This window comes from Jatropha curcas, chromosome 3, assembly GCF_041381405.1.
Source record: "Jatropha curcas cultivar XTBG-Jc1 chromosome 3, XTBG_Jcur_1.0, whole genome shotgun sequence".
NCBI classification, from domain to species: domain Eukaryota; kingdom Viridiplantae; phylum Streptophyta; class Magnoliopsida; order Malpighiales; family Euphorbiaceae; genus Jatropha; species Jatropha curcas.
In genome coordinates, this window is record NC_143153.1 from 7,985,223 (window position 1) to 7,998,264 (window position 13,042).

At 37.1% G+C, this 13,042-nt stretch overlaps 2 protein-coding genes across 2 annotated transcripts; one reads left to right on the plus strand and one right to left on the minus strand.

Moving 5' to 3' along the window:
• Nucleotides 1-5,906: 5,906 nt before the first annotated feature.
• LOC149497465 (uncharacterized) lies at nt 5,907-8,972 on the minus strand. The gene is made up of 3 exons (XM_089719110.1): nt 7,330-8,972; nt 6,319-7,238; nt 5,907-6,225 (listed from the first exon to the last, which is right to left on the minus strand). The coding sequence occupies exon 1, from the start codon at nt 8,650-8,652 to the stop codon at nt 8,248-8,250; it is 405 nt and encodes a 134-aa protein (XP_089575236.1). The 5' UTR covers nt 8,653-8,972; the 3' UTR covers nt 5,907-6,225; nt 6,319-7,238; nt 7,330-8,247.
• An 876-nt stretch (nt 8,973-9,848) lies between these two features.
• On the plus strand, nt 9,849-12,761 carry LOC105645371 (Tetratricopeptide repeat (TPR)-like superfamily protein). Its single transcript, XM_012230950.4, has 2 exons — nt 9,849-10,088; nt 10,640-12,761. Exon 2 carries the CDS (start codon nt 10,696-10,698, stop codon nt 12,418-12,420), a length of 1,725 nt encoding a protein of 574 aa, XP_012086340.1. The 5' UTR covers nt 9,849-10,088; nt 10,640-10,695; the 3' UTR covers nt 12,421-12,761.
• Nucleotides 12,762-13,042: the final 281 nt, after the last annotated feature.

Here is a 13,042-nt window from a genome sequence, read left to right on the forward strand (position 1 = left end):
TATCTAGAGGTTGCAAAATGAGATGCAAAGTAAAATCGGGAAAGAAAGAGTGTTTGCAAGCTGAGATTGGGTACCTAAAGATTTTAGTCTGCATTTGTTTGATGTTTATGGGGATGCTTAGTATATTTGTAATTATGTTGATGTGGAAGACATCTTAAAGGCATTACTGTTGTTGAAAGGGATTTTGGTGCGTTGGTGTGTTTGGGCAACTGATGTTTAGTTAAGCAAATTATGGTACTCTCGCATTAGGTGCTTGTATAGCCTTGAAAGGCTTTACTGGTTGAATATGATGTATTTGTCTTTTGATTAATGGAAATTATATTTTATAGTTATGGTTCAATATTTTACCTCTTTTTAATTGTGCAATTTGTTAAAAAATTGAATGTGCAAAGTGAGCTTCTCAATACAAAGTAGTAGTCCTTTTTATCACCAATATCTGAACACACACAATGGAAAATATGCAGTAAAACGAAAAGCATCAGCTGCCTAATAGAAAATGCAGCAGACATAGAAAATGAATTGCATAATATGTAGTAGAGCAAATGTAAGAATAAGAAAATCAATCAGAATCAGAAAAATAAGGAAATTGGATCAAGCAAATAAGGAAAGGATCAGAATCAAGCAAATAAGGAAAGGATCAAATGCAATTATTGTAAATATTCTATAATAATTATATGTTGTGTATATAAACTCTATAATTCACAGATTGAAAAGTATGAAAAAAGAATTCTTTTTAACCCTAAAAGCTATCATGGTATCAGAGCCAGTCTTTCGGTCATTAGACCCAGTTTCTGTCTAAGCTCATCACCTACCATTGAAACTTACCTGAAATGTCAGACGAAGTTAGCTCGTCTACAACAAAATCAATGGAGCAATCTATTCCAGTGAGTCAATTACTGGAACTGTTTCAGCAAATCAACAATACCAAACCTACCACAGAAAATACAACAAGTCAAACAGTGAGTATCTCAGAAAAACTAAACAATCAAAATTATGCCAAATGGTCCAGGCTGATGTATTTGGCAATCAGTGGGAGAGGTAGGCTCAAACACATCACAACCCCTCCACCACTAACCACCGATCCAGAATATCCCAAATGGGCACAGTCAGATTCTAATGTAATCACATGGATTATAGAGAATATAGAATCCGACTTGGTGAACCAGTATCTTGATTACCCAACTGCAAGAGATCTGTGGAAGGAAATAGAGGCAATGTGCAGTAGTGGTCAGGATGGTCTATAGATCTTCGATCTGATTATGAAAGCCAATAGCCTGAAGCAAGGTTCAGATCCAATCGAGAATTTTTACAGCAAGCTCCTGGCTATCTGGAAGGAAATTGACAAAAGAATGCCAAATCCTATGAAATGCTCTGAGGATATCACGATCTACAATGGGCTAATGCAAAGGAACATATTGTATCAATTCCTTGTAGGGATAAATGATGGGTATGACAAGGATAGGAGAGATCTCCTAAATCGAGATCCTCTACCAACGGTGGAAGAAGCGTATGCGATGATCAGAAGAGAAATAGCTGGGAGAGATCATGAAAAGGGAGCCATCATCGGGGTTAAACCCCTTAGGAATAGGGAGCAGCCTCGCGACCAGAAGCCGGTCAAACACGGCCAAGACAGGGGCCAAATCTTCACTCCGGCGGGAGGATGATAAGAGTGGTCTGAAATGCTCGCACTGTGGAGGTTCAAGGCACAACTGAGAGGGGGGTTTCAAACTAATTGGGTACCTGAGTGGTGGCCAGATAACAAGAAGAGGACAAAGGGAGTTATCGCCGCCGCGGTGGGCAATCTTGGGACCACCGGCGGGCAATCTTGGGACCACCGGCACTAGGGGAATAGCCAGCCTCTTGGATTTGGTGGAATGGCAGGCAGAGCATCGTAGAAAGGAGGAGGCAGAGACGTGACTGAGACACAAAAAGGGAACCCTAGGGTTCTTAATGTGGAGACACCTGGTAGATTTAAGAAAGGGACTCAGAATTTTGAAATTTTACAAACTAACCATGCAGATTTTGTTTCTTTGGACACTGACCACAGAACCCATAATAATGTTGTAATTGGATCTGGAAGCATGGAAAATTTGCAGATTTACCCCGAGTTTTTTTAGAACATTCATTCTGTACCCCTGGCTACAAAAAATTTCAAAGAGGTACCTAGCATGGGCCTAATTGCTAAAAATAAACCCTCAAAAGAGATAGAATGGATATTTGACTGTGGAGCTACTGACACTATGTCACCAGATGCTTCAAATTTCCATACTCCTATTGAGGGAGCGGGCAGTATTGATAGTGGTCTTGTACCGATTGAGGGAGCGGGCAGTATTGATAGTGGTCTTGTACCGATTAAGGGAGCGGGCAGTATTGATTTTTCACCAACACTTAAACTAAAAAACTGTCTATATGTTCCTGGCCCGTAACATAAACTATTGTCAGTCAGTCATGTAACCAAAGAGCTAAATTGTGTGGTTCTGATGTATCCTACTTTTTGCATTTTGCAGGATATTCGGACGGGGAGGATCATTGGGTGTGGTACTGAAAGACATGGACTTTACTATGTTGCATGGTACCACAATACTTGCTCATAGGACGGTGGATAGACAGGCTTGGCTGTGGCATCGACGATTGGGTCACCCTTCCTTAGGGTACCTCAAACACTTATTTCCTAAGTTTTTTTCTCATAAAAATCAGTTGTCTTGTGATACCTGTATCTTGGTAAAGAGTCATAGACAAGTTTTCTATCCTAATGACACTGGAACTGATATCCTTTTTTCATTAGTACATTCTGATGTGTGGGGTCCAACCCCTGTTACTTACAAAAATAGTTTTTCGTATTTCCTTCTATTTATTGATGATTGCACAAGAATGACTCGGGTTTTCTTTCTGAAACATAAGTCTAAAGTTTTTGATAAGTTTATTGTTTTTTACAACTTAATTCACACCCAATTTCAGAAAGAAATAAAAATCCTCCGTTCTGACAATGGGGGGAAATATGTAAACCAAAAAATGCAAACCTTTTTCCAGAACAATGAACTTATACAGCAAATCTCTTGCCCACACACACCACAGCAAAACGGAGTAGCCGAAAGAAAAAATCGGATACTCCTAGAAATCACCCGAGCCCTCATGATTGAATCCAAAGTACCTAAGTGTTATTGGCCTGAAGCTGTTCTACGGCAACTTATCTTATGAACTGTTGACCTACCAAAATTCTCCACATGAAAACACCCATATCCACCTTGGCTCAATACACCAACATACCTCCTGTCCTAACTCTATCTCCAAGAGTTTATGGTAGTACAGTCTATGTTCATCTCCCAAAAGTTAGTCGCACCAAGCTTGACCCATATGCTGTTAAGTGTGTTTTTGTTAGCTATGGGATTCATACAAAAGGATATCGGTGTTTTGATCCTCAGTCTGGTCATATGTATACCACAATGGACTGTGACTTTCTTGAAACTGATTACTATTTTCACAACCAACCTAGTGATCAGGGGGAGAGTTCTAGAAATGATCCACTAAGTTGGTTACATAGAGCAATACTGCCTAAAACTGTCCCAACAGAGCAAGTAGGCGAGATCACCGGATATGCTTTTGATAACATGGAACAGTCCATTACATCAAATCATGTTGAATCCTCTCCAACCGATATTCCTGAGGTCAGTGACTTTACTCCTGAGGCTCCTTTAGATATTCCTACTGGTGAAATGACTAATTTGATAGGCCAAGAGGTATCAAGAACTGAGAGGTATGTTCTTCCACAAAGAAGCAATCGAGGAGTGCCACCAAAGAGGTATGAACCTGATTATGAGCCTCGAAATTCAAGACATCCAATGGTAAACTTAGTCAGGGGGAGCTTATCTGAATCTGCAAAGGCCTTTGAAATGTCAATATATTCAGAGGATATTCCAAGAACTGTTGAAGAAGCCCAGAACAGCCAACAGTGGAGACAAGCTATGCAAGTTGAAATGGATGCACTGGAGAAAAATGGTACTTGGGAGAAATGCAGGTTACCAGAAGGAAAAAAGGCCAGTTGATTGCAATCGAGTCTTTACAATAAAGCATCGTGCAGATGGAACCATTGAAAGGTATAATGCTAGACTTGTTGCCAAAGGATACACACAGACTTATGGCATAGTTTACTCATAGACATTCTCTCCTGTGGCTAAGATAGATACGATACGTGTGCTGTTCTCATTAGCTCCAAATCTTGATTGGCCACTATATCAGTTCGATGTGAAAAATGCCTTCTTACATGGTGACCTAGAAGAAGAAGTCTATATGGAAGCTCCTCCAGGTTTTGCAAAGGGGTTCAAAGCTGGGGAAGGATGTAGACTGAAAAAGGCATTATATGGGCTCAAACAGTCTCCAAGGGCCTGGTTTAGGAGATTTACTATGGCCATGAAAAGATATGGATACTGTCAAAGTAATTCTGACCATACACTCTTTATAAAGAAGAAAGGAGAGCTATTAACTTGCCTCATTATATATGTGGATGATATGATTATCACAGGAGATGACACAGAGGAAATAGCATCATTGAGAGAGAGGCTCTTCGAAGAATTTGAAATGAAAGATCTTGGGAGACTAAAATATTTTTTGGGCATCGAAGTCTTGAGGTCAAAAGGGGGAATTTTCATCTCACAAAGAAAATATATACTTGACCTTCTCACAGAGGCAAGATTAGTGGATTGAAAGCCGGTTGAAACCCCAACGATAGTCAATCATGGGCTCAAGATCACTGAAGGAGTTGAGTTAGCTGATCGTGGCCAGTATCAAAGGCTAGTTGGGAAGCTAATTTATCTCTCACATATTAGACCTGACATTGCTTATGCAGTTCGGGTAGTTAGTCAATTCATGCACAAGCCACAGGTTGACCACATGGAAGCAGCACTCAAGATTGTCAAATATCTGAAAGGAACACCAAGACGAGGAGTGTTATTCCAGAAGCATGGTCACTTAGAAATACAAGCCTACACTGATGCTGATTGTGCGGGGAGTCCGATTGCCAGGAGATCGACATTAGGGTACTTCACTCTCGTTGGTGGTAACTTGGTCACCAGGAGAAGTAAAAAGCAGAAGGTGGTAGCTCTCTCCAGTGCTGAGGCAGAGTTTCGAGGGATTGCACGGGATTTAGCCAAAGTTCTTTGGTTGAAGAAGTTATTGACAGAGTTAGGTTTCCCTCTAGGAGGGCCCTGCAAACTACTGTGTGATAATACAGTAGCTATAAGCATTTCTGAAGATCCAGTACAACATGATAGGACCAAACATGTGGAAGTTGATAGACACTTTATCAAGGAGAAACTTGAAGATGGAAGCATTTGTTTGCCATTTGTTCGGTCTTAGGAGCAGTTGGCAGATATACTCACCAAAACAGTTCCAGGAAAGATCTTCAATCAAGTATTAGTCAAGTAGGGTGTCGGAGACCCTACGACCCAACTTGAGGGGGGAGTGTAAGAATAAGGAAATCAATCAGAATCAGAAAAATAAGGAAATTGGATCAAGCAAATAAGGAAAGGATCAGAATCAAAAAAATAAGGAAATTGGATCAAGCAAATAAGGAAAGGATCAAATGCAATTATTGTAAATATTCTATAATAATTATATGTTGTGTATATAAACTCTGTAATTTACAAATTGAAAAGTATGAAAAAAGAATTCTTTTTAACCCTAAAAGCTATCAGCAAAAAAATTTCCTAACCTGCATCATTCATACAACTATATGAAAAATTCCTAACCTACATAATTTATATAACACAGAAATCTTAAAGACACAGAAAAATGCACAGCACAGGTTTTTCTTAAATAGACACAAACACAGAAAAATGCACAAACACGGATAAATCAACAAACCCAACCTGCACACTTAAATTTCAGCAACCCCATCCAAAATAAAACCATTTCTAACCAAAAACACTAACTTCTTCATTTCTACCTTATTAATCAATTTGAGCATTACAAAATGAAATAACAAATTAAACCATTTCTTGTAACCAGCTGCATATAATAAGTTTGCTGTGATTTACAAAATAGTAAAATATATTGCTGGGAAATACAAAAATGACAACACTATAACCAAAAATAGTATGCATTATCTAATCAGAATCCAAAAAGAACTATATGATCATCATTCTTCAATCAAAGTCTTGAAGCTCCACTAGAACTAGAATTCCCTCCAGCTGCACTTTTCTTTGCCCCAACTTGCTGTTTTTTGTTCTTCTGCTAAGAAGATGTGAAAGTACATGTAAATGATCAATATTACAGCAAAAAAGCCTAAATATAAACCCAAAATGATAATATTACAAGTACTACCTGAGAGTTTGGAGGTGGGGCCTTCTCACAGGTGCGCTTCTTATGTCCTAGCTACTTGCAAATGCAGCACTTGACAGTGCAAGACCTCTTTGCAGTGCTTAGAGCTTTCTCCCCCTTCTTATAGGTTTCTCCTTTCTCTTGGTCTTCCAACTTTTCTTTTCATCAATAAAGGTGGTTTCAACTTAGGAAATTGAGTCTCCGGGGGAAGATCATAATATGGTATTGGGCGTATGACTCCAGAATATGCTTTGATATACCCCTCTATTGTGAAGTAGTCATCACAAAAATCTTCTATACATCACAAAAATCTTTAATATTATACCTCTTATATCCAATTGCAAGAGAAGCATGGTTGCAAGGAATGCCCAATATTGCCCACCAATTGCAGCTGCAAGTTATCTTCTTTAAATCAACAGCAAATGCAACTGGTCCCTCTAGCACCTCAAATTCATCAGAATTACTTGGTAGCATCCTACACTTCATACTTTCATTGAGTAGGTTATTGCGAATTTATTTATAGGGTGGTGTAACCCTTACTTCCCATGTTGCTGCTCTTGCATACCTCTTATGTAAGCGAACCATGCATTTCTGTCTCACACTATCAATTTTTTGCTCCTTAATTTACTAAGGTAACTATTGAAACTTTCAGACATTTATCTATGCAGTTCGCTCTTTGCTTTTAGCCAAAACACATGCATAACCCAATGTGAGACTGGGATGTTCAACAACCATTCAACTCACTTTCCTTCCCCCTTTTCTGTAATCACTTTCATTTGTTGTATGACAGCATAATTAAATGTCACTTTTGTAGTAATCCAAAATTCTTTAACATGATTCTAGGAAATTGCTTCTTCATATTCATTAGCAGATGTTGGCAACAATACCTACACAAAGCTGACTCTTGCTGCCTCTAGCAAACCCTACAAACAAAGAATGAATAACATTTGAAATTTCTAGAACTGCATAATAATTGAGATACTTATAAGAATATTTCTACGAACATGTTAGTACCTTTTGTCTATCGAACATAAAAGTCTAAGATGTGTCTGCATTTGAAGGCCCAATGCATTGCCACAGACAGTCCATAAAGAAGTTCCATGTATCTAAATTCTCCGATACCATAATAGCGAAAGCTAAAGCAAATACACTTTTATTTCCATCAAGACTCACTACACTAAGCACACATCCTCCAAAAGGTCCCTTTAAATGGCATCCATCAGCCCAATGAAAGGCTTGCACCCCTTCATAAACCCTTTCTTCATAGCTTCAAAACATATGAATATACTTTTGAAAACTAAGGGCTCTTCCTCACTATTCCATGTCATTGCCTCAAACTTAATGAATGTGCCTGGATTTGACCTTTGGAGAGATGCTATGTACTCTTGCAATTTGTTGTAACTTTCTTGATGACAACCGGCTACTTGCTCCTTTGCAAAATTCCTTGCTCTATTCAATTGCCAATATTCAGGTTCAATTCCCCACTTTTTCTTCAATTCACTTTGCATGAGTTCATAACTCAACACTTTTTCTTCAACTCACTTTGCATGAGTTCATAACTCATGCCAAGATCACTTGCCAATTGATCTTCAAGCTTCTTCATCACCCATTTTGTAGTGGCATTAGGATTTCTGTTTCTCACAGGCCTAATGCATATGTTTTCAGGCTGTAAAGTCCTCACAATAAATGTGCAGTTATTAGGTGCAACACTGGCATGAAATCTAAATGGGCACCCGTCAACTTTACATTCTACAGTAACCCTCTCTTTATCATTCTTTATCATGCAAACAAGGTACCCTCCTTTAACAGCATAATCCCTCATAGCATCCCTATAACTAGAAACATCCCTAGACACTTGATTGACACTGAACATAATATTCCCATCTTTTGGTGGCACAAACACATTTAAATACAGGTTTTTGAATGGATCTTTCACCTTCTCTTCCTCTTGCCCTGACCTTGAGGTTGATCATCATCAGAGAGTGTAACAAAATCCTCCTTGTCACTTCCTATATTTCCTATATCACTAAGACCATCACTTGATTCATGATCTTCCAACTTAGCTTGCTCAACTTTAGGTTCCTCATGTATTGCAGAGTCACTGATTTGATCTTCAGGGCTTTCAGAAAGCACATAATCTTCATCATAGCTAGAGTTGGCATAAGCATTTATGTCATCAAGGTTCATATCTTCATTATTTGTAGGTTCCCTTTGTCTAAACCTATAATGACTTGCAGCAGAAGTCCTTTTACCTTTGCTCTGCTCACCTCTGCTTGCAATATTGCCTAAACCAACTCCTCTTAGTCTACCCCTGCCTCTCCCCTTACCTAAATTCATGATTGCTGCATTGTATTCTGTGTCTTCCTCTAACACATTATCCCATACATTAGCACCATACACAAGTTTTCTATTTTTCTTCCTTATAGCACTATCCCCTGTCTGTTGCCCACCATCCTCATCATTCACAACATTCTGCTCAGTAGGTTCAATCCCAATATTTTGCTCATTCACAGTCCCAACATCAATAATAATAGTCAATTCATCATCGTCTTGCCCCCTGCTTGATTCCAGGTTGAGAATTACTGAATCTTGCGATATTATCCACAACTTGACTCTGTTGTGTTGGTAGCATCTCAAATGGTATAGGAACTTGCCTATTTACCAAACGCAGCTCAATAAACTGACTATTCTTGAACAACTCAAACATTAAACAAACATCTTTGTCGCTTTTTATTTTAATGTTATCTCCACAAATAATTTTCACTAAATGTACCTGTATATGATGCACTTTGCACATATTCGCCATCGACATAATGAAAGAAATCTTATCAAGGTCTGCGTCATAAATATAACGTGTTTCCCCTTTATACTGAACTTCTGATGTGTGATATCTCGTTTCAGCCATATTCACTATAAAACTCTCTGTTTTTTTAAGTGAAAACCACAGTTGGGACTAAAGTTATTAAAATCAATTCACAATCAAAACCCTAATCTATGCCAATATATACGTTTCTAATGTAAAACAATTCAAAAGCATAGATGTTTAGAACATAATCGATGAATGATATTGATCAATATGCATAATTTTTCCAAAAGTGTCATATGGGTTTTAGAACAAAATCACTAACTTACCTTGCAATGAAGCGTGATTCTTCGTTCCACTACTCACCTCTTTCCTTACGGTTATTGAAAGATGAAAGTTACTTCTTTTTTTTTTTTGGGAAATCGATCTAAAGCTTCCATGGAATTAGAGAAGATGGCGTGCTAAGGAAGTTCTTTGTTCTCGACAAACAGGGAAGAATGACTCCTCATTGTCCTTCCACTTCGATTCATCAAGTAACCTAGGGTATAATCGTCCTTACTCATATAATTGTGAGATTATTTTTGTGTATTCACAAATTTTAACAGCAAAAAAAAAAAAAAAAAAAGATGGAAGGACTTTATAGTTTAACAGAATAAAATTTCAGGGACTCTTAATTAATATTAAAAAAATACAAAGAGAAATTAATTAGTCTGGTTAAACATCATATACCAATTAATTATTTTCCATTTTATATTATCCTATAGGAAGTTTAAAAGAACCTGCATCAAACTACGTAGTTTTGAGTATGGTTTTCAAATCTCATTTTTCTTTTCGTTGCATCCGTCGCTCATCGCCGCTGCTTTGCTCCTTGCCTTTCATCCAAAGATTGAACCTGACGACAACGGTTCCATTAGCGGTCATCTCCTCAAGTTTACTCTCTCTCTCTAAACTTAGGTTTCTATTTGATCAGGTAATTTCTTTCTATTGCTCCGATTTAGTTTATTCCATTAGAAATTTTGATTTGCCGATTTGGTGGTTTTTTTTATTTATCATATTTTGCCTATTTAGGTGCGTGTTTGAAGTATTTTAGGTTGTTAGTTTATTGAAACTTTCCCTTTCTTTTTTTTTTTTTCTTGCTATCTATATTCAACTTTGATTTTCCACTTTGAATGAGGTAAAGCCATATAGGCTCTTTATTAACAGGTAGTACTCTTGTTAGAACCTCAACTTTTTTGTTGAAACTAGATTACATTCTTTTGTGTAATCTGCCAAGATCTCTTAACAAAGGATAGTTCTAATAAAACAAATCAGTTTTTTTTTTTCTTTTTTTCTTTTTTTTGGACGGTAGTACGGCTGAACAAGTCTATTTTCTTGTTATCCAGATAGCCCTTTATTTTAAGAATTTTTGTAAATATATCAAATTTTGTTGTGTTGTGATCTTCAAATGAAATGTTTGGAATGTAATTAGTTTATTGGATTATAGTATTATGTTCAAATTTCTAATTTAAGATGCTATAGCAGGATTCAGGAACAAAGCTGGCTGAACTTCTAGGAAAGTCCGTTACTTCTCCCTGGTCATGCCTATTCCTAGTAGGAGAGAGATGATTGTGACAAGAGAAGCCTTAGGGTTCTTCTCTCACTTGAAGAGAACCTCAAATCAACCCGAAGACCCTTATATCTTCAACAAGCATCTTCATTGCCTAACCAACTCCTCCTGTGGTGATCTCTCTCTCAAGATCTTCTCCCACTTCCTGTCCAAATGGTACACACCTCTCCCTTCTTCATTCAATTCGTCATTCAATTCTGTTATTTCATTTCTTTCCAAACTAGGGCACGCTAGCTATGCTCAAAACATTATGGATTTAATGCCAAAGTTCGGATCTTTACCTGATATGGTTACTTACAATTCTTTGATTGATGGATATTGTAAATATGGCAATGTTAAAGAAGCTTGTTTTATTGTAAATAGAATTAGGAGTGGTGGGTGTAGATTAGACTTGGTAACTTTTAATGTCTTATTTAATGGGTTTTGTAAGAGGAAAATGATGAGAGAGGCTTTTGTGTATATGGGTTTAATGTGGAAGTGTTATTTACCTAACGTTGTTACTTATGGGACTTGGGTTGATATGTTCTGTAAGATGGGGGATCTGGGGATTGGGTATAAGATCTTTAAGGAAATGAGGACAGATGGTGTTGAGCCAAATTTGGTTGCTTATACTTCTTTGATTGATGGATATAGTAAGGTTGGTGATTTGGATTTTGCATTTCAGTTGTATGAGGGTATGAACAAATGTTTGCTTTCACCAAATGTGGTTACTTATGCTGTGCTAATTGATGGTTTTTGCAAACGGGGAATGTTGAAAAAAGCAGAAAAGTTGTTTCTGAAGATGTTGGAAGTTGGGATGGAGCCCAATTCGACTGTTTACACTTCAATAATAGATGGACACTTCAAGAAAGGGACTGTAGACACTGCAATGAAGTACTTTAGGGAAATGTGCGACACAAGTATCAAGCTTGATGTGGTGATATATGGGGTAGTTGTATCAGGACTTGCTAGTAATGGTAGATTTGATTTAGTATTGGAAGTTATGAAAGATATGTTGAGGAATAGAATAACTCCTGATAAGATAATGTTAACAACGATTATGGATGCCCACTTCAAGGCTGGGAATACAAAAGCAGCCTTTACTGTGTACGGGGAGTTATTGAACGGAGGCTTTGAGCCCGATGTTGTAACTATGTCGTGCTTAATAGATGGGTTATGTAAACATGGACAGAATCATGATGCTAAAGAGTATTTTTGCAAGGAAAAGGCTAATGAAGTTTCGTACACCATACTCATTGATGGAATTTGTAAGGAAGGGGACTTAAGTGAAGTTGAGAGACTTGTAAGAGAGATGTCTGAAGCTGGGTTCATTCCAGACAAGTTTGTCTACACTTCTTGGATTGCTGAGCTTTCCAAGCAAGGCAAAATAGTGGAGGCCTTTAGGGTGAAGAATAAGATGGTCCAAGAAGGTATTGAACCTGATCTGTTAACATATAGCTCTCTAATTTTTGGTTTGGCAAATAAAGGGTTAATGATCGAAGCAAAACAACTTTTTGACAATATGTTGAGAGGGGGAATCACTCCTGACTCGGTGGTTTTTGGTATTCTGCTTAGAGGGTACCTTAAGCAGAATGACACGGTTGCCATGTCCCATTTACGTGAGGAAATGAGAAAGAGAGGACTTATGATAACAGATAGGAAGCAGACACTGAACAATATTTCTGATGGCAAACAAAACATTGACTTGAAGAAATGATGATTTTATTCTGGAATTGGTCGGAATGGATGTTTCAGTTTTGCCTTGTGACTACAGTATTTTGCATCCTCAGGGAAATAAGCAGACTTGTTATTCTCTCTTTCAGTGATGCGAAGGCATCAAAACGATAACAGAACTCCTCTCACCCTGCAATTTTGCAGTTCAAATGTCCCAAAATCAGGAAAAAAAAAAAAATCAAGCCCTAAGATTTTGCAGTTCATCAAAGCTCAAAAGGTTAGGTTTCTTCTATTTAATTTGCTGGCAATTTTAAGCTCAAAGGGTTAGATTTCATTATAATTAATTTTTTTTTACATTTAATAAATATTGAGTTTTTAATAAAATAGTTTTTATCTATAAAAAAAAAACTAATGGAGTTATAATAGAGTCATAATTAATACAAATGAATTAAATAATATAGCTACATTAACAAATAAAATTAAAATATTAATTTCAATTTATTAAAATTTCATTTCATTAAATTTAAATATTCGTATACCTCATCTAATTTGAATATACTAAACTTTTAAATAGAAAAAAATAACTAAATAACTATATTAGTTAAATTAAAATAATTTACTTACAATGATTAATTGTGTTAATTAATATTTCAATTCATTACTTG

Coding starts and splice junctions, on each gene's coding strand:
- LOC105645371 (XM_012230950.4), top strand. CDS start 10,696: ATGCCTATTCCTAGTAGGAGAGAGATGATTGTGACAAGAGAAGCCTTA.
- LOC149497465 (XM_089719110.1), bottom strand. CDS start 8,652: ATGAATTTAGGTAAGGGGAGAGGCAGGGGTAGACTAAGAGGAGTTGGT.